This window comes from Heterocephalus glaber, unplaced genomic scaffold (assembly GCF_053883595.1).
Source record: "Heterocephalus glaber isolate CG9 unplaced genomic scaffold, H.glaber_assembly_v1.0 deba00001447, whole genome shotgun sequence".
In the NCBI taxonomy this organism is placed as follows: domain Eukaryota; kingdom Metazoa; phylum Chordata; class Mammalia; order Rodentia; family Bathyergidae; genus Heterocephalus; species Heterocephalus glaber.
Genome location: NW_028258299.1, coordinates 9534680 through 9556586, shown reverse-complemented (window position 1 = coordinate 9556586; position 21907 = coordinate 9534680). Strand labels below are relative to the sequence as shown.

Sequence of the window (21907 nt, the reverse complement as noted above, 5' to 3'; positions counted from 1 at the left end):
ACATAAAGAGCAAATCTTCTAACTACAGAAGAAACAAAGAAATATCTCCCATAAATCTTTTCCTCCATTGTCAAAATGGAATGGACTTGTAAGGTCAACTTTGTACTGTATATAAGTGGAACCAATAAGTATGGGACATTCTCAAGATTTCTTTGAATTTATTTCTAACGGTGGACCAGCAGTGATCAACCCCTGTTCTGTTAGGGATTTCAGCATCAATAGTTTGAAGATTGCAATATTTTGAGATGTACAGATAGCAAACACTCCCTACCCTGTCATTGGGTTTTTGTGCCAGTGGTGAGGAACCAACACTTTGGAATTGGATTACCTGAGTAAGAATCACAGTCCTGATATGTGCAAGCTCTGTGACCCTGGTGAAGGTTATTTTCCTTTTTTCCATTTCTAAGCTTCAGTTTCTTCTCTGTAAATAAGGACAATAATAGTATTGGCCACAGTAGTCAACTGTTTTAAGAATAAAATTAGACATGTCAAGACAGCGCATATGAGAAAAGCACAGTTCAAATTCACTAAATCTGAAGTTTCTTCTTTGTGGTCTGAGTGGGGAGCCACATCCCTCAGATTCCATGCAGGAAACACATGCCACACTGTTTTAAAAGGAGAATCCTAGCTGGGAATTTAGCTCAGTGGTGCTACCACCTGCCTCTCAAGCGCAAGGTTCCGAGTTCAATCCCTGGTACCAAAAATAATAATAATAATAATAATAATAATAATAATAATAATAAAAAAATAAAATAAGTAAATAAATAAAAAGGAGAATTTCATGTGCAAAGAAGATTGTTCCCTGATGATGAAGGATCTGAGAAACTGGAGATAACAGAATGGAAGCTGCTACCACAAGGGGCTGGTGTCTAAGGAGAGAGAGAGTGTGGACACCCAGGGAGTTAACACCAGTGGATTATGCAGCCGTGGCTACTGTCAATACAGCCGAAGGTGGAAGGGAAATGTCCACAGTCAGAATCTCCCTCTGAAGGAAGACAAGGAGACATGCTTTGGCTTTCCCTCTGCTCCAGCCACTGGATCTCTTGCAGGCTGGACCTTGGCTGAGTCTGGAAGCGTTAGTCTGGGGGCAGCCCCACCATGCTGAGCAGAGCAGGAGCTTGGTCTGAAAGCAGATGGGCCCAGATTCCTGCAGGCTCAAGTCCCAGTCCTTAGTTGCTTGGTTGCTGTGATTTTGCTACTGTAATAAGCTGTGCAGAAAGCTCAGGAGAGCTGTGCCCCCTGCAGCTGGGCCTCTGAAAACTAGCAGAGGTGCATAAGCTGCTGTGCCCAGAAGGAAGAATTTGGGAAATGCAATGGAAAATCCTAGCAAACTGTAAGAGGCTTCTCTTTGGCCCCTAGATCCAGATGTCTAGAAAAGCCTACTTGCTGAGTAGCCTGTGTCTCAATATCTGAGAATCTGTGGCCTACTAAGACACCCCATCCTGCCTTTCACCTAGCTAACTCCTGTGGAACTCAGTGTGGCCTGAACTCCTACAGAACTCCCTCTGGACCCTGGCAGAAATGCTCAATTTAGGGTCCTCTCTCTCACCAGGCTGTGGACACCCTGAGCACAGGGACCCACCCGTGTTTTGTATCTTGCATCCTCCAGCATTCATACTCTCACTTTTTGCCCTGAGACAGCAACTCTAGGAGATACTGCACTGCCAAGCATGTGAATAAAGCAAGGCCTTCGTCTGACTTTTATTATAGAAGAGGATCAGGTGGTTCATGAGCTCTCAAAATTGCCAGTCTTTTCTATTGGGGACGTACAATGGTGCAACACTGAACAGGGAGATTCCATCTTTCCTGTAGGACTAGGAGGCCCTTCCTGAGAAAATACCATCTATGTTAGGAGTAAAGAGGAGCCAGCCCAGTGGAGAGGCTGAGGACTGCATTCCAGGCAGAGGGACCAGCATATGAAAAGGTGCAAAGGAGCATCTAGTACTCTAGATTGAGAAACAGGTGGCAGTGTTTGGAGCTGAAGTGGTCAGCGGGAGGTTTTCTCTCCTGCATCCCAGCATCCAATCTCTGCCCTGCACTGTTCACCTCCTGCCTTGTGCTATAATTATGTACTTCTTGTCCATGGCTTCCACATCATACCTAATGTGTCATTTTGTGCACAGATTACTTGTTGGATATTTGAATAAATGAAGGTGGACCAGCTCTGTCTAGCTTTCTGATCATATTTGTAATTTCATTTGCCCAGCACATATTGAGGAATATAGTCTGTGTAGAAAAGCCTGAGTCTACTATGCATGGGAAACTCTGCGATACGACATTCTTTCAACAGGGGCTCACACTCATTCTCCCTCTGCTTCACACTTGGAGCACTGCAGTAAGTGGGAATGAGATCAGTGACCTAGAGATACTAGGAAGACTCAGTCCTGAGGCAATTCCTCTGCGCTTGCCTTCTTTGAAATCAAGGTGTGATGTGTTGAATCAGACCCCATCCTTCTGCTCCACTCCTCACTGCAGTGTGACTGTGGGCAAGTCTGTTAGCCTCTGCAGACCATGGTTCTGCCTTGACGTCTGTCTGTGGCATTGCTGACATCCACCCAACAGTGTTAATATTCAGTGAGAGTACACACGTAAATGTACAGCACATGCCTGCTCCTCTATGAGTACAAAGGAGCTGGTGGCCATTGCTCTCATTATGGAAGGCAGTACAGTTACTGTTACTGCTACAAGATCAGAACCATACATGGGTCACAGTGAAGCAGAACAGAGCAAATTTCCTTATTTCCCATGACAGGTGAGTAGACTGGCCCACACATGGAACATAGAGGGTTTTATGCTTGCTCTGGGTTTCTTTCCTTTTTTTTCTTTAAGAGAGATTTGTTTTGTTTTGTTTCTTACAGGAGTGATTGGAGCAGACGTGACAGGTCACGGCCTCATCTGTGAGGGCCAGCCAGTGACATCACGGCTGGCAGTCATCTGTGGAACATCTTCGTGTCATATGGCGGTGAGTATGCTGAACACCAGGGCAAGGCCACTGCATGCAAAGGGAGGCAGCCCAGGATGAGGAATGCTCATACCGGTTCTTTCACCCCTGCCTTGCCTCCCTCTTTTCCCTTCCTGCGCCTTTGGGTTTTGTCTAGCCAGGAGCCCACAGACTGCCCTTCCCACAGCCTGATTTAGATTTTCCCAGGCTTTTTCCAGAGGCCAAATTCTTAAGACGCATGCAAGGGTTAAATCTGCTTTTGAAGACAACCTGGCCAGAGAACCAAGCATGGTGAATGTAGTTGGGCCCAAAGATGACAAAGCCTCATTCCTCCAGAACAATCTGTCTCTGAGGGTAGTACAGTTCTTGGAGAAGTGTCTCTCTTCTTTGGCCTCAAGCTCTCCATCAATATAAATCCATCTCCCTGGGAGCATCCTGATGAGCTATAGAATTAGGCTGCATATCATGACTTCTAAAGAACACTGATAAGCAATTTTCACTTTGTCAATTTTTCTCCATGAATTAATGGAAAGGCTTTCTCCAAGATTGCACTTAAAATTTAGTGCCTGCCCTAAAATTTATATCTTCTTTAAATGCATGAGTCTGAAAGCATTCCATTTCGATAAGTACCTATTTCTACCATATTTTTATTTAAAAGTCATTACTCTGCTAAACTGAGATGGACGACTCCTTGGATTTTTCCCAGATGAGTACAATAGAGGGGAATGTGGAAGGGGGGGTGGTGGCAGGAGATAAGCAGAGAGTAGAGTGGGACACAGCCCAGGGCAGAATTGTCTGCAATCCAAAGGAAATCATGTGCCACTGGTTAGTGCCTGTTGGGACCACATAGAGCTTTTTTTGTCAGTAGATACTTGATGCAATTACTTATTTGCTGATCCCTGCTGTCATGTCCTCTCAATGCTAAACTCTGGGAACATAAGGATGACATAGACCCTCCTGTAGATGAGATAGAGTCATAACAGATATTGCAACATGAGGCTCCAATACAAGTTCAGACTAAAACCATGATACTGAGTATGTTACGTGCCAGGCACAAACAAGTTGTTCTCTCATGTGGCATCCCATGTTGTAGAGATATTTGAGCCAGCCTGACTGGTTTCCAGTCCCACTTCCTTCATTTCCTGAGAAGGGGCCATTGGACAAGGTACTTCACCTCTCAGGGCCTCAGATTCCTCACCTGCAAAATGTGGAGCATGACAGCCTGTGTCTCCTGGTGGGAGGACTGAATGAGGTAAAGGGCTTCACGTGGGTGAGCACTTCTCAAGGCCTGCTCTTGATTACCTGCACTTTCCTTATGGGGCAGCCAGGAGCCAGAAGGGTTCAGAGTTGCAGAAATCTTCCAGGGTAACATTTGGGCTAGATTTTGAGGGTATACATTTCTTTTTTACTTGTTTCTCTGAGCTCTAGGCTGTGTTAAATGGAAGTTCCTTGACCAGATTTAAAGTCTCACGTGTTTCTTCCCCACTAGCAACCCTGTGGTGAAGTGTAGCTGTCACAGAAGGCAAGTCAAGGCCTCTTTCAGCATGAAGTGCCCAAGCATCAGGCCAGCCTTTATTTCCCTAGACGTAGGTCTATACTTGTTCATTTGTCTCCACCAATCCTTTATTTAAACCTATTTAAACCACCCCCTATTTTTAGTAGGACAAACCTGCTTTGGTTTCCACTGTCAAGCCTGAGAGTCAGGTATTTGTAACCTACTCAGTTTTGACTTCTATGCAGATGCAGATCTAAATGAAAGTCACTCTGCAATGCCTCACATTGTCTCTTCATGGAATGACACTGGCTTTTCCTGCCTTACAGATGAGGAAACTAAGGCATGGAAAAGTCCAGTAATTTTCCCAAGGTTACAAAGATACTAAGTTCTGCATCCAGGAACTCAAATTTTGCACTGTGTGGCCCCGAAGCTCACACTCTTGGCTGTAACATGGTACTACACATGCTGACCATAACCCTGTTGAGAAGTGGAAAGAGCAGGTGCTTACAGTTGTTAAATAGATTTTAGGACATCTTTTCATGCATTGTTTGGCCTTGTGACCTGAGTAAGCCACTGAACTTCTCAGAAGCCCTAGGATTCTTCACACATCAAATTGAGGGTAACGGTGCCAGTCTCAGAGGGCTGCTGGATATGATGCATCATGGGTACATGTGCCCATAGACACTTGGCAGGGGAGGGGATTCCAGTGGAACTTTTCCAGTGACATAAATGACTCACATGAAGCCACTGTTTGGGCTTTAACAAATTTGATGGGCAGCTGCAGTTGGCTGCAATGAATAAGGACCATAAAATGTCAGTTTATGGTGTCCTTCTTACTGGAAATATACTATCCACCCCCACTGGCTTTGTACTTTCGAGTGAGAACTGGCCTTCTGGGCCAACAGGATTAGTCATCCGCTTTAATGTTATGTCACGAGGTGAGACTGTGGTCACACTGGCATCAGGAAGTGCCTTTGATCTCCCTCAGGTGCTGTGAGCCCTGAAATCCAGCAACAGTATCACCTTTGTCAGGTCCAGGAGAGGTGCAGTCTGAGGAATGCTGCCAGGGAAACTCAAAGACCCCTTTTGTTGTGGTTCTGCCAAGTAAAACTACCACTGTCAGTATAAATTTACCAAACAGAACACAGGGGCGAAAGGGTCTGTGAGATTTTCAAAAAGTGTTTTTTCAACATGATCTAAAGGATTCTCCTTCTTCCTGTCTGTTACTTCTGATGTTTCCAAGTCAGTGGGTTAATTGAGACGAAATTCCCAGGGACATTTTGTGCTTGATCCAGATTGCTTCTTTCTAGGTCACCCCGAAAGAATGAGTAAAGGAATGACCAAGTAACTGACTATTGATAAACACTTAGAAGCTCCGTGCTTCCAGGAATCTGGAGAGAAAGCCTAAAGTAAAATCTAACAAGTACTAGTCAGGCCTTTGATATTTTAGAAGATACAAGTGTGGGCTGCACATTTATCTTCCTCGTGGATGATTTAATTAACAAGGAAAAAGTGCCTGACGTTCTTTTTTAACTCCAGGAGAGAAGAGCCGCTTGCTCAGAGTTAATTAGCACTAAGTCACTGAAACTCAGGATAATACATGGCGGGGGTTAGCCAGAGGTTGAAAAGTCACCAGGTCATGGAGCCGATCCTTGCCATTGCTCCAGGACCCTTTTTATGGTGCTGTCGAGTTGTAAGGTGGCAGCTTGTCCTCCAGCAACTGTGTCAGGTGGGTGGGGTGGGGTGGGGAGGTGTACTGACGAGGTAAGGCTTGTGCAGAACAAGACTTGAGAACTGAGAAGTCAGCTGTACCTTAAGTTGCTCAGAAATGAAATTTTCACTCTCCAATTAATGTAGAGATGAATATAGAGAATATAAATATTTTGTTGCTGGGTGAATATGCACTCTTAAGGACATAGGCTCCTATGCTAGCCTGAGTACTGCCTGTGAATTTAAGTAAGATATCTTTCAGAGCTGCAGTTTTCCTCATCTGTTAAATGTGGGCAATAGCATTTTCCTGTATATTTATGTTGAGAATTAAATTAAGTAATCTTTGTAAATAGTTTGGCACCATATCTGGCACAAATTACCAAGTACAGGGTTATTATTAAAGGTGACAACAGAATGATCATGTGGAATGGATCAGTATTAGGGACATCAATAGGAATTCATTTTTAGCTTAACATAGGATACAGCTATGGATATGTGTGTATGTATATATACACAGGTTAATAGCCATAGTTGTATTACCTAGCCCTTATGGTGAAAGGGCCTGGAAATAAGATTACCCTAGAAACTAGTCATACAAGCACACTTAGCACCCAGAACCTGGTGTCTAATGCCCGTATTCAATGAAAAGAACCAAGACTCCCTAGAGAAATGTTTGATGGTAGGGTTGGGGTGCAAAGTTGGATATTTTACAAAGACACTTATTTTGCTGGTGGGCCTAGAGGTTCAAGGGCATGGTACTGGCATTGACTAAGTTCTGATGAGGACTGCTTGACTAGATCATCGTAGATCATCAAACAAGAACCCTGGAGGGAAGAAGGAAGAAGGAGAGGACCTCCCACATGGTAAGGCAGGCATCCAGGCTATGTGGAGAAGGGGAGGGGCTGGTCTTGGGCCTCCCTATAGGCCCCTTCACCTCTCAACATTGCCATGCTAAGGACCAAGCTTCCAACACACAAATCCTTGGGGAACACACTCAAACTGTTCAAACCATAGCAAAGATACAACATCCATTAATCACAAACTGTGCTGAGTAATAGAAGCTAGACCCCTGCCCCATAAAACCATACAAACTATAGTTCTATTATTTAAAAATTCAGGAAATGTGCACTGATATACAGTGACTGAGAGCACATTGGTGGTTGCCTAGAATGGTCAGTGGGTGCAGAGAGCACCACAATTATAAATGGGGCTCAAGGAAATATTTGAGGTGGCAGACATACCACCTTGATGGTGATAGTATCTTTATTGGGTGCATGCTGTGTCAGAACATCAAATAGACATTTTAGATATGTGCCATTTATTAAAGGCCAATTATAGATACAGTTTTATGAAAAAGTAAAAGAGAATATTGGAAAAATCAATAGTATCTGGACTCACATACATAGTGCTTTCAGTTTTATAGGCACTGTACAACACTAAAATTAGTTCTCATTTTAAAGATGGTACACAGGAGGTGATCAATAAATACTAGTTTTCACTTTTTTCCTTCCAAACTCAATTCTCTTAACTCCACTGACGTATTTCATTCTGCCCTTTCTGCTGTTACTTTTGTGTTAATGGTGCTGGGATGTTTCTCAGGTGAAGCCAACTTTCTGAGTGAGTCCACACCTCCTGTGCCTCCCCTGGGCCCATCCTGCTCTGTGGCATAGTAGATGCTTAACTAGTGACACCTGGCTGGATTCCTTGGCCTGGGGACTGGTTCCAGTGCTTGGATTTTCTGGAGTCTCATCTCACTCTTTTCTCATCACTCACCTGTTTTGCTGAGTGAGGCCTCAGTGATGGGTAGAAGTCCCTCAGGTCTAAGGTACTGTGAATCTATAACCTACTCCCTTTTCCCCAGGGAAATCAGGGTGCTCACACAGCCTCTTGAGGGAAAGATTTTCACTGAGCACTTTTAGTTCAGTGAGCCATTCTCTGCTCTCTCCTCCTTCTTCCACACAAACAGACCTCTAGAATATTCCATCCCAGTCCCCCCATCTCTGCATAAAGCTCATTAGGATGCACTTAGGATGCCTGCCTCCACAGCCTGGTCTCCATTCTGTTGGGAAAAGATAGTTGGGACCCTGTGGTCTTGTTGTCGGTGGACTCCAGCCAGAGAACAGCTTTCCTTCGCCCTGAGCCATATTGTTAGAACCATGTGATTTGAATCATGACTTCAGTGGCGCTCTGCAGCCACCTCAGACCATCTGAGGGAAACATTCCCCAAAAGCAGGGTTGTGGCTGTGCCTTGATGGCTGTATGTCAGCCAAGACCATGGAGCACTAGACAAAGTCTAATTGTTAGAGAAGCAAAAAATGCCCAGTGATATTAGTTAGAAGGAAATGAAAATACCCCACAATGAGATATATTACATGCTTACTAGAAGGGCTGCAGCCATGGGAGAATCTGGGGAGCTAGAACTGTCACACACCATTGGCAGACATGTGAAATGGCACAACCACTTCAGAAAACACTTTAGCACTTTCTTAAATAGTTACACCATGTGATACAGCCATTGCATTCCTACAAAAGCTGAGCAGGGCTCTCTGGCCCCATGCTCCTGGAAGCTCTCCAGAAACACAACAAAGTCAGGTGGAATGAAGCCTCTCAGAAGGTTAGAAACAAAGGTTCTGCAAAGAGTTTACCTGGCATCTGGTCTGAGCCTACTCTCCGCGATGGACTGCCACTGGCCTAGGAAAAGGGTGAAAGTCCTGGAGGGAAAAATGGGGCAGCTATATTTCTGCTCCTTCCTCATGAGTGCTGGGGCAGAAGACCCTATTGTCCTTCCAAGGGCACAGGCGGCTGATGAGTGGTGGGAGTAAGTTCTCATGCACTGCCTTGGTAGAGGAAAGTCGCCAACAGTGACAATCACAGCTAATATCTGTTGCATAATTGTGGTCTAAGAAATTCGGCTGTGTATTTTTAACCCTCATAAATAACTTTGTGCAGTTATCAAAATTATCCTAACCATTTCTAAGGACTGGAACAGGGGCTCAGAGACACATCGCTAACCTAAGGTTACGTAGCTAGTGAGTCCTAGAGATGAATTTGCAACTCAGGCTGTTAGGTTTCAGAGCTCCTGCTTGAACTGAACAGTGATGAGACAGACTGCGGGATGGATCAGTCGTGTGCACATGTGCTTTCTGGGAATGGAGTAGAGTGATTACAAGGCAGATCTTTGCCAGAGCCTGAAGAGAACTGCAAAGGTAGGGCTGGATCACAGCTAGACCACAGTGCTCTCATTTTTCCTTCTGCTTCTCCCTACCCTTCAAAATCACTGCCTTTCAAGAGGCCACCAGCCCAATAATAATAATAAAAATAAACAGCATCACTTGTCACCATCATCCCCTTGGAGAAAAGTATTTATGAGACGCCTTATTTAATCTTCCCTCTTTCCCTGATGTTCTGTAGTCAAGTACTGAATTTGGCAAAGCGAAGACATGCAGCTGACTCCCTGACTCATGAAGACGTTTTTGTATTTGTGTGGAAGAGCATGAAATGAAAGCCACATTGATTTTTTTCCCCTTTTCCTATTTACTGCTCATCTGCTGTGTCACTGAGAGTCACCCAGCAATTAAGGAAAGGTTTGCATCTCTCCAGAGGCGTGGTATGGACTGACTGGATCCTGAGGACAGCTACCATAGGACCCTCCCTGAGCACCCTGCACTCTGCCAGGTGCTGCAGCACCCGAGGGTGCATTTCACCCTGCATACCCTTAGTTGTGGCAATTCGCCCCATTGCCCCTGAGGTTTTCATCTCCTTCTGCCACTCTTTGTGTGCTCCTAGTGCCTCTTTTTCATATCTTAATTACATTTTCCTATTTTTTTTTGTTCCAAGAATCAGCAAGGGGTAGTTTCTACTTTTCCACTTAACAAGTGGTTACAGCCCCCAAAGAAAAAACATCTAAGAGACCAAAGATCCCAGAAGAGCCAGAGAGAAGTTTTCCAAGCAATCAGCACCAAAGCGCAAGTTTGAAAGTCCCTTCCTAATGAACTGTCAGTGACTCCCTGTTGCCAATAGGAAAAAGAAGTTCAAATGGGAAAGTCGAGTGAACATTTTGGCTATGTTCTTATGGTTTGAGGATATACTCAATTGAAAAAGAACTTGTCTTAAATCCTCAGGATTGTCATGCATTTAGCAAAATAGTGTGAACTGTCATGCATTTTAAATTTTTTTATTGAAAGATAATTCACATATCATAAGATTTACTCCTGCCATGTACTTTTTAAAACATTTGGAGAATGGAGTTTAGTTATATTTGCAAAAGAGATAGATTCAGGGCCCATCTTTTAGGGGGCACTGGAGAATGATACCAGCATGTGGTCCTTAGTACACGAGGGGATAACAGAAGGGTACCACAGCAGTGCATTTCTGTTTTTCACTTAGCATAATGCCTGACACATGGTAGATGTCCAGTAAGTATTCGATGCATACATACTCTACTAATTTGATTTCTCTTTGTTGATTAACTGATTATCCACATAGGACCTGAACTTTTCACTGAATTATATCTTGAAGCAGGACAAAAGCAAAAATATTTTGCTCTTTATTCATATTTTTTGTCTCTCATATAAGAGAAACAGTGATATTTAAGCTTGTGTGTCTGATTTGTTTCATTTAACATTATGGGCTCAAGGTACGTCCATTTTCCCACAGATGATTCGTTTATCCTTCTTTATGGCAGAGTGGCACTCCATGGTACACTGCCTTGAATCACACTTTCTTTATCCATTCATCTGTTGTGAGACATGTAGGCTACTTCCAGGATTTAGCTATTATGAACTATGCTGCTATAAATACAGCTATGCATGGATCACCGTAATATGATGTCTTTAACTCTTTAGGGAAGATACTTAGAAGGGGAAGAGCTGGGTTAAATGGAATTTCTAGTTTTTAGTTTTTGGAGGAATCTCCGTACTATTTCCATAGTAGTTGCACTAGTTTACTTTCCCACCAACAGTCCAGAGAGGTTCCTTTTTCCACATAGTCTCTTCAGCACTTGTTGTTATTTGATTTCTTGATGATGACCATTCTTTCTGGAGTAAGATGAAATCTAAGAGTTGTTTTAATCTTTCTAATAGACAGTGGGTTGAGCATGTCTTCATGTGTGTATTGGTCATTTGTACTTCTTCTGTGAAGTATTTATTCATTTTACTCTTGCATTTTTTGATTGGACATTTTATTTGGGGAGTTTAGGTTTTTTTAGTTCTTTATACATTCTGTCTGAGAAATCACAGGCAAAATTTTTTTCCCATTCTGTAAATTGTCTTTTCACTTGATGCTTGTTCCCTTTGCTGTGCAGAAGCTTTTTAATTTAATTTGATCCTATTTGTTGATTTTCAGAACTATTTCCTGTGCAACTAGGGTTCTGTTCAGAAGGTCCTTGCCTATGCCTATGACTTGAAGAGTTTTACCTATCTTATCTTCCAGCAGGTTGTTTCTGGTTTAACATTAAGTTTTTTTGTCCCATTTTTATTTTAATTTAGTACATAATGAAAGATATGGGTTTAGATTCAATCTTCTGCACGTGGGTAGCCAATTTTCCCAAACTATTTATTGAAGAGGCTTTCTTTCCTCCAATGCATGTTTTTGACCTTTTGTCAAAGATCAGATACTTGAATGTTCTTGGAGTTGTTTCTGCATCCTCTATTCACTGAGCCTCATGTCTGTTTTTGTGCCAGTGCCGTGCTGTTTTTATCACAGTGGCTTTATAATATAACTTCAGGTCTGGGATTGTGATAAAATTAACAATTCATGTGACCCTAGAGATAAAATTTACTATGCCCCTAAAAGACAGGGCTAGGGTTCTCTGGAGCTAGAGACATAGCCCATAAAAAAGGGAGTCCCCAGAGAAAACTGTCAATTATTTTTGTAGGTATTTATTCTTCTATGATGGACAGTGCATCAATTTGCATGGACCTCTCTACCCTGATATGTTTTAGACATAAAATGTCCCCCAAAATTCTCATATGTGTGAAAGGTAATTGGATTGTGGGGTGCTACACTCATCAGTGGAGTCAAATGATTTGGTAGCTAAATATGCAGTTAGGAGGTTGGACCAGGTTAGAGGCTGGCCATTGGTGATGTGACCTGGAAAGGGAGCATCTTCCTCCCCAGCTCCTCCCTTCTTTTTCTGCTTCTTGACTGCCATGGATGGAGCACCTTTTCCTCCCTTCATGCTCCTTGGTCAGCCTGTTTCTGCCTCAGAGCCAGCTGATGTGGACTAAAAGCATGAGCCAAAATAGACCTCTTCTTTAGGATGTGGGTATTGAGTGTTGTATCCAGTGACAGGAAAGTGACAAAGACACTGTTTGACTCAGGGCAAAGGAGGTCCTGAATTCAAAATCAAGGGTTTCACCCCTTCAGTAAAAACCCTTTGACAACTCTGAGTCCTGCTTGGGCATCGGAGATCTCATATGATCTGGTCTCTGCCTAGCTCTAATCCTGCTCTCCCTCTCTTCCATCCTATGTTGTAACAGATGCACGCACACACCCTTATCTGAAATCCTCAGGGCTGGATATGTTTGAGAATAAAAAGTGACCAGATCTTAGATAGTTGCTACTGTATACGTGCAATATATTGCATAACATTATGCAACGGATAGCACCCATAATCAAACACATTATTATTTCTACAGTAAAATTCATGGCTAGTCACATAAAGTAGGTTAAGGCTGCTAAATGGCTTGATCTGTTCAGATCTAATTTTACCACCAAATAAGGGTTTTGTATTTGGAATGCTTCAGATAGAAGTGGTATAATAGACCTTTACTGTACTTCCTTTTCTTGAAAAGCAACCTGTACTTTTTCTTGTCTGGAATGTTATTTTCCGGGCCAGGATGACCATATCTCCTTCTGTCTATTGAGTAGCATCATTACCAAAAGCACCATCATTTTAACAAACACTTCTTGAGCACTTACTGTGTTTTTTGTTATACCAGCATACTTCCTGAGGTAGTTCTCATTATATTATGACTTTAGAGTTCAGATGAGGTAATTGAAGTTTGGTGAGGTCGCAGAGCAAGGAGGAAGTATAGTTGAGGTTGAACCAAAGCAGAGGAATCTCAGATCTGTGCTCTTAGTTGCTGGTGTCATTATTGTGTGTCTTCCCCAAAGTTCCAGTCCGGAGCATGCCTCCATGAAGTCTTTCATTTCCACACCACTTGTAGTCGATTGTGCCTCCTCTGGGCCTTCATAGCTCTTTGTACACAGCCCTAGTGCAGTGTTTATCATTCTGTCCTCCCCATAGGCCCGAACTCCTTAGGCAGCTGGGCAAAAGTCTACTTTAATGTTTGATCTCTAGAGCACATAGTTCATATTCAATACATGTTTTAGAATCAAGGTACCCCAAAGAGACAGGGAAATGGATAACAACTAATTTATATCTTAGTGAAATAGACACTAAACACCAAATAACAAGTTCAAGGGTACAAAATTTAGATCTAAAAAAAGACAAAGGAATACTTAAATAGGAAAAGGCTACATGGGCTTATGTGTGGTTTGTAAAGAGGAAGCATTTGTTGGGCTAACAGTTTAAAGATAAGGAATATGTCTGTACATAAAAATAATGATAGTGAGGATTCACTGAATACTTGCCATGTGCCAGTTTCTTTCCAAAGCAGTCTGTACATAGAATTTCTAATTCTCACACCAAATATGTGAGATTAATTTGAGAATCCCTGAATGAACAATAATCACAGCTGTATAAGAGCAAGATATAGTAACCAAGCTTTACAACAGAATAAAGGGTAACATGAATATATTCAGATTAAACAAAAGCTAAACATCATTAGACTGTGTTAACAAATAATCCAATAGATTACATTTCCCCATCTAACAGATAATGGAATTGTGATCAGAAGGATGTCAGGCTTATACCTGGTTTTTTATATCCATTCATTGACAGTGCTAACTTAGAGACAGAAGAACATCCTACTGCTGTACCCAGGACTGGCTCCAGTTTGGAGCTGTGCTTTTGCAAAAGAGCTACTGGTCCCTGGAAGGAGGCATATAATGCATAGCAGTGATGTTGAAACTTAGGGGGGCCCTGTGAGCAAAGCTGGCAGTGATTAGAGATGGTGTAGTTCTAACTGTTTAAGAGAAACCTTAGAGATTGGCTTAATTAAATTTGTGTTTATGCAAGTTTTTTGATCATAAAAGGGTTAACTTTCCCTGGTGCTTCAGAGTATAAAATGCATTATGGGATTTGGTGCTCAGAATAACAAAGGGAGGCACCCAGAGCAAATGTTGTTTTCTTCTTTCAAATGAAGCTCAAAGAAAGTAATTTGTCCCATGTCCCACAGCTAATAAAGCCCAGACTCAGATACATATCTGAGCAAGCCCAAGTCATTTTTGCTGCTTCTTAGTTGGTTTTCTTCATTTTCTGAGATCAATGCATCTTGCTACTAGTGAAAGTCTTATTCCTCACAGGAAGGGCTATTGGTTCTATATTACTAGTTGTCATTGTGACTACATTCTTCACTTAACTGCAAGCTGGTAGTTCTCATAAAAAACATGTAAGGAGCTCCTGTTGAAAATACATTCCCTCAGTCCTCAGTCCCACAGGTTCTGATTCAGTAAATCCTGCTGGGAAGAGGTATCTGAAAATCTGTAATTTTATTTCATTTCTTATTTATTTACTTACTATTTGATACTGGGGATTGAAACCTGGGCCTTACACATGGTAAGCACTTGCTTTACTATCAAGCCACATCCTAACCCCAGAATCTATAATTTTAATGTGTACCCCGGTGATTTTAATGGAGGATATTTAGAAAATTGTTTGTTTTCAGAGTAGCAATTATCTTTTCATCCTTATTTCCTCATTGCCTAGTAGAGTACTTTATACATAGATAGTATTCTGCATTTACACTTGATGATTCTAAGAGTGAAGTAAGATAAAGGTACTGTAAAATGAAAGGAATCAAGTTGGAAAGTCAGTAGTCAATCTCTGACAGGTTTGTGGCACACTAGGGGCCCTTTGAATCTCCTTCCTTCAAAGAAGGTGTCTCTTGGCAGACATTCTTAGAAGCTATGACTTAAGAGTACATGATAGAATCTTCTGACAGTTAGATATTCTGGAATTTTTATTTTTCTTAAAATACAGAGACTGTAGGGACAGACTCTGAAACCAAAGCACAGACACACCAGGCACAACAGGAAACCACAAAGGACTAAGATCTTTCAGTGTAAACAGGAAGTCAGAGTTTACTTTGGAACACACTGTGCCAAGCTGCAGGTACAGTGTTTAACCAGCTCTGTGCCCAGCTATTCCTTGGGCCTGGGCACAGGTGAAACATCTTCCCACCTGGGTAAAAAGCATTTTACAGTGTTTTTTCTCTTCAGGACTTGGAGCAAGCTTCTTTGTGTTTGTGCTAATGGATAATTTGGGACACAGGTGCAGTTTGGACTTGAAAGCAATTAATTGGTCTCCTCAGTTTTCCCTAAAGTGATATTTGAAACCTCATGTCTTTCTCTACAATGAAATCTTAATCCACATATGGTCATAAAGCATTTGTCATTGTACAGCTCTCTCGTATGCCCTGTGGACCTTTGGGTGTAGGTGCCTAGCAGTGGAACATGGGCAACACTTACTATGTACTCACTGCCTTGCTATCTATAATCTCATTTTATTATTGCTATTACCCTGGGAAGTAATAAATAGGATACAAATGATTGTTACCACTTTAAGATAAGAAAAATTTGGTGTGGTAGAAAAGACATGAGTTTTGAAGTCAGGCAGACAGACCTGTGTTCACATTCAGAAGGTTTTAGCTGCCTTACCAGAGCGCCTCCTTTTATTCAGCCAATTGTTTTAAGATCTCTGAGCCAAGCACTGGACTGAAAATGGTATGCAGAAGTACACTCAGACCTAACAGTCTCGTGGAGGAGATCTATGGGATGCCAAACAAATAATCACAAACATGTATAACTATAGATCTGTGTAAGTGTGTTACTTTCATACCCTCCTGGTAGAAGTAGAATGCAGTTGCTTTGGAAAACAGATTTGAATAACCACATGCCCAATGCTCCACCAATTCCATTCCTAGCTGGAAAATCTGTGTACCAATGTATGCCCAGAGACAACTATAATTACTTGTGTATCCCCAACTTGTGAATGAGTTCAGTTCCGGGAGGACGTTCATAGGTTGGATTCATTTATATGTCCAACTACACCTTTGACACAGTTATACAATGTAAAGCATAAACACACACATATGCACACATACACAAATACTGTAAATAAACTATTTTTACTAGCAAACACACGAGCTACTTCCATGATTTGTTTGCTACTACAAATCATAATGTGAGGTCTGTTTGTATCTGTAAAGTTGGCAACTCAAATGTTCGTAAGTCAGGGACTTACTGTACAAGCGTATCCATAGCATTATTTTCCATAATAACTATATTTAACCAACTCAAATTTCTATCAATAATAGGAGTAACTAAATTGTATTATATTTATATAGTGGAATACATATTTAAATGAAAGAAGTACATCTATATATATATATTAGACAAGTTTTTCTTTGTTGTTGTTGTTTTTGGTACCCGGATTGAACTTGGGACCTTGTGCTTGTGAGGCAGGCAGTGGAACCACTGAGCTACATCCCTGGCCCTCAGACAAGTATTTTAACAGACAGATATTTTAAGAGAAAGGAACAAAGAATGGAAAAAACACATACAGATTATTTCATTCACAGAAAATTTGTCATCCAATAAGGTCTTCACTAGTGAATTACAAGGCTTAGAGGTGCTGGCTGTTGAAGGAAATGATACCCTCAATGAAAGCTTCTGGGGAATTGGATTTATTGGTGAAGGACACAGAAGTACTCTGGAGTCTTTAACATGTTCCCATGTTTTAAGCAATCTTTTCTGCATATGATTCAGAAGTGCTATACAGCAGAGGACCCACCATAAAACCATAAAGCCTACTTGGTACGATCTGGGTGGTGGTTAGGAAGGCCTGTACAAAGCAGTGATGTTTAAACTGAGAAATTTTGATGGGATGACTGTAACAGTTAAGCTAATAATCGACTTCATTGGCATAGGATCTGCCTAGGGGATTAATAAAGCATACTTAGGGTATGTCTGGTGAGTCATGGAGGTGTGACCTTGGGGTCTATATCTGGCCCCTAGCACCTTCTTGGGCACCGTCTCCCTGATCTAGTTACCAGCTGCCATGAAATAAAAAGCTTTCTTCTACAAAGCCCATCCACCTTGATGTTCTTGCCTTGGAGCTAGCTGGCCATGGACCGAACCCTTTGAAACCATGAGCCAAATTAAACCTCTCCTCCTATAAGTTATATGTGTCAGGTATTGTGTCTTGTGGATGGAAAGCTGACTAACATAGCGACTAAGCAAAGAGTCCCAATTGGGAGGAAGGAAGGTTATGTATAGCAGTAGGTAGTCATTGAAAGAAAAGTGATGAGGAAGCAAGTATGCAGGATAAAGGAAGGGAAATGGGCAGCTTTGATGTGGGACAGGAAGGAAAGTGGTGCAGGTTAGGGCTGGAGACCTGGAAGGGCAGAACACAGTGGACTTGAGAGCCTCATGAAGCAATTTGGTCTTTCGTCTTAAGAAAAAGTGAAAGGCTTTAGCTACAGTGAGTAACATAACTTGACTTACAAAGAATCAAAATAATTGCTGTTTACACAACAGATTGGAGAGACACCAGATGGGATGCTAGGAGATGCAATAGAAGGAGACTGGAAGTCCAGATAAGAGAGGATGTCATGGTGGCTTGTCTGGAACCTGGTGGGGGAATGGAGAAAAGTGCAGATAGTTAAAAGATGTGCAAAATGTCACATCAGTAATACTTTCTTGGCAGTGAAGATGCTAAAGTTGCAGGGTAGTTGCAGTAGAGGCTTCTGTGGTATTTCACCCCATTGTACAGAATCAGCCAGTGAGCAGAAAGAAGAGAGAACAGTAGGCTCGAAGGAGTTCCTGGGACAGGTTGGACTTGCAAGAGAGAAATTTTCCTGGTAACAACATCTGCTTAGGTTTTTGTGTGAATCTTTTACATGTTTTGTCCTTGGTGCTTACCAAATATCTTGCCAAAAGTAGCTGTGTGGAATTGGTATTACTTCTGTAGTCATCTGCCCATAATGCCTACTCTGAATCTAATCATAAGGAAATGTAAGAAAGTCAAACCGAGGAAGATTCTAAAATATAACCTGGCTCAACTTTTTTTTAAATATTTTTGTCACAAAGGATAAAGACAGACTCAAAGAGAGTTTCAGATTAAAGGAAGTTAAAGAGATAAGACAGCTAAAGGGCATCTATGATGTTAAATTACATGCCAACTGTCACTATAAAAGACATTTAGTGGACAGTTGACAAAACTATAATATCTATAGAATAGGTAGCAGAATTGCTTATTTTCAGACAGAATAATTGTATTATGGTTATATAAGAAAATATTCTTGTTTTTATTAAACACACTAAAATATGTAGGAGTAAATGAAATGAATATTATATCTGTATCTTACGCTCAAATAGTTTAGGAAAAAATTATATGGAGATATGTGTGTGTGTGTGTGTGTGTGTGTGTGTAATATGAGCAGAATGCTTATGCAAAGCATTGAGAGAATCTAAATAAGTGTATATAGGAATTCCTTGTACAGTTTTTGCAACCTTTTTATAAATGTGAAATCATTATTGAATAAAAAGTGTAAAACTATCTAAAAAGAAAGAAAAAAGAGAAAGTAAGGGAGGGAGAGGAGGGGAAGGCGGAAAAATGAAATAACAAGGTATGTGAAAATCATGTCTGTGTTTGCTGTAACCATTTCTGGGAGTTAATATGTCACTTATTGTGCCCTATATCAAATCAACCTTGGGAAATGTTTTAGAATTCACTGTCTGGAAGAATATAGTTTAATTTGAACCAATATATTTTTTCCAGCAATGAAAGCTATACAACAGATCATATTTTTCTTCTAGGCCAGGAAGCTATGGTTACTGCTGTAACAAATTATCACACATTTTGTGGCTTAAAACTACTCATTTATTTTCTTATGGTTCTGCAGACTAGCAGCCAAAAATTAGTTTCACTGAGCTGTGATTAAGTGTCGCAGGGCCATGCTCCCTCTGCAGGTTCCTCACCTCTCCCAGGTTTTGGCCACTGGCATTCTATGGCTTGTGCCTGTATCACTTACATCGAGCTTCTTTGGGCATTGCCTGCCCTTTACCTGTGATCTTGTGTGACTCTGCCTCTTTCTTGTAAGGACAGTCAAGGCCTTAGTCATGCAGTTAGGGCCTTCTCCATCTCAACATCTTAACCTGCTCACATTTTGGAGCCATCTAAGGTGGCATTCACAGATTAATTACAGAGGTAGATGGTCCAGTATGGTTTGAATGCTCAGCAAGGGTTCTGTAGGGCAGTGATATCTGTGGTATTTTGGTTAGGAAAAAAATGGTACAGGCACAGAGGTCAGCATGAACTATATCTATGAGATAATTTCATCTGCAAATTGTGTCTCTCTTCCTTTTTTATGTCTTTATGTCTGTTGTTGTTAACTTTTGCCTAATTGTGTTTACCATAATTGTATTATGTTGAACAGCTACAATGATAAAAAGCATTCTCATCTTGTTCCTGACCTTAAAGTGAATGTGTCTAAAATTTACCCAATGTGTATGATATTTGCTGGAGATTTCAGAGATATACATAGAAACATACATAAATACACAGTTATACACATATATGTGTGCTGTATATATACATATACATACATATTTCCTATATGAAATTGAGGAAATGATTTTCTATAGTGTTCAAGACTAGTTGTGCTTGCCTAGCCAGTAAAACTGATGTTATTGGATCTTCGCCTCTCATAGCCATGGAGTTCCATCCCTAGGTTGTGAACTTCAAGGACAGGGATTGTTGACACTCACTGTATCCCCAGTGTCTAGCACAGAGGGTAGGATTGTTTTAGGCTTTCAGTCTTTTCATTGAAAGAATGGAAGGCCCTTAATAAGTATTTGTTGAAAGCTAGACATTCTTTTTATAAAGTAAACCCCCAAAATCTAGCTTCTTTCTCTCTCTCTTATTCAATGAGTTGAGCTCTTTTCACTGCCTACCATACCTCCATCCAGCTCCTGGCATGACCTGCTTGTCATTTGACATATGAAGAGAGAAATGAATGAATCAATTACATTACCTTCTACTGCTGGGTATTAGACTTTGCCCCTAGATTCTGAACGTCATCTGAACTGAAGCCAGGTGGTTAAAGATGATTTAATCAAGATGAAAATAAACTATTTTTTAATGGAATAATTGCTTATTTCATTTTCTCGTTAAACTTAGCTATTTGTCTCATTCCACTGTCTCCATTTATATATGTGCATGAAAGACTGAAACTGATTATTCTGAATTGATGCAAAAGTCCCCATAAAAATTGTCTTAGTAAAGGGCTAGAGGGCTCAGAATTGTAGAATTATATTATAAAAGGGTCAGATATAATGACAAGCTTAAACTTTACTTGCAAAAAGCAGTGTTGAATTTCTGAGGAAGGATACATGTAGATATATGTATTGCTGAATAAGTAAGGTTTGTTATCATAAAACAAGATCGGTATTTTAGAAGTTTAAATACTTTATGATGGCTCCAATTTGTATATTGCTGCTCCTTTCAAAAGAGATTTCATTTAATAAGTTACTTTGAGTTCACCCAATATTACAATGCTCCATGTCCAGAAACTGATTACTTTTTTCTCACTTGAAGCTCTCCACCCAGAAAGCCTTTGATGACTCCCTATTGTCGGAGGGAAACATTAATTTACTTTGTCCTAGCTGGCTCTGTCCACCTTATCTCCTCTAGCTACATGTAACAGGGTCTAACAATAGCTTGGACGTTTTGAAGAGCCCTCAAAGAGCAGACCACATGTTCACTAAGATTGTAAACATTGTCTTAAAAGTCACCTTGAGGATGTAAAGGGGAGGTGGAAGAAGTCAGAGGTGAGGTCGAAGACAAGAGGACAAGGTTGGCTATTGTATTTGAGATAATAAAGTAAAACACAAGGCTGCTTTGGCAACTGAATATATATTCACCAAAGACAAGGATGAGGAATGTGTGTGTGTCCAGAACAGGGAACCAGATGCAAGTACCTTAAAAGCTTCTCCATCCAGGATGGGCTCAACCCTAGGAGCAATGTAATTCCAACAGGAGGGCAAACCACCTGAAGCCTGGGATAGATAGTTGGTTGTCAGCAGACTGCTGCTGAGACCAAGAGCCAGTTCCAAGCAGGCTGGGGTCCCCAGCGAGGGCACTGCAGTGAACCTGCAGAAGGATCTTACAGAACATTGACTCTGAACATGCACCACACCCCAAGGACAGAGCCAAGACAGATCCCAAGCTTGCAGTCCAGGAAGATCCTCACGAATAAGCCTGCGCCTGTGTGGAGAAGCCCAAGGCCACAGCCAGTGAGCCAGCAGAGGGCAAGCAGAGAAAGGAGGAAGAGAGGAAGCCTCTTTCTGCAGACATGCCTGAAGCCTAGAACAAGCTGCAGCCGTAAGAGGGGGAGCTTTCCAACTAGACAATACAAGAGTGTTGGTTATTGTCATGGGGTGTGCACCTTTAGTGCCTGAAGGTGACCAAGGACCTTTTATTATAGAAGGGTGTAGGAATACACAGACCCACTTGAAACTTCATCCAGGAATGAGGAAGAGCAATTCATGAAGCAAGTACAGCGGACATAGCAGGGTATAGAGAAAAGAACAGAGCTGCTGTCCCTTGTAGACCCTTCACTTAGAGGTCCTTC

The 21907-nt window shown here is 41.5% G+C and overlaps 1 protein-coding gene across 17 annotated transcripts in view; it reads left to right on the top strand.

The window, feature by feature from the left end:
* Fggy (FGGY carbohydrate kinase domain containing) overlaps nt 1-21907 on the top strand; it is a 479381-nt gene that overhangs the window by 254303 nt on the left and 203171 nt on the right. For all 17 annotated transcript variants that reach the window (XR_015452489.1, XR_015452488.1, XR_015452490.1 and 14 more), the window contains one exon: nt 2859-2962. Coding sequence is in view for 14 of the 17 variants with exons in the window: in XM_087214470.1 (XP_087070596.1) it covers nt 2859-2962 (104 nt within the window). In the remaining 3 variants the exon portion in view is untranslated. The remainder of the gene's footprint in view (nt 1-2858; nt 2963-21907) is intronic.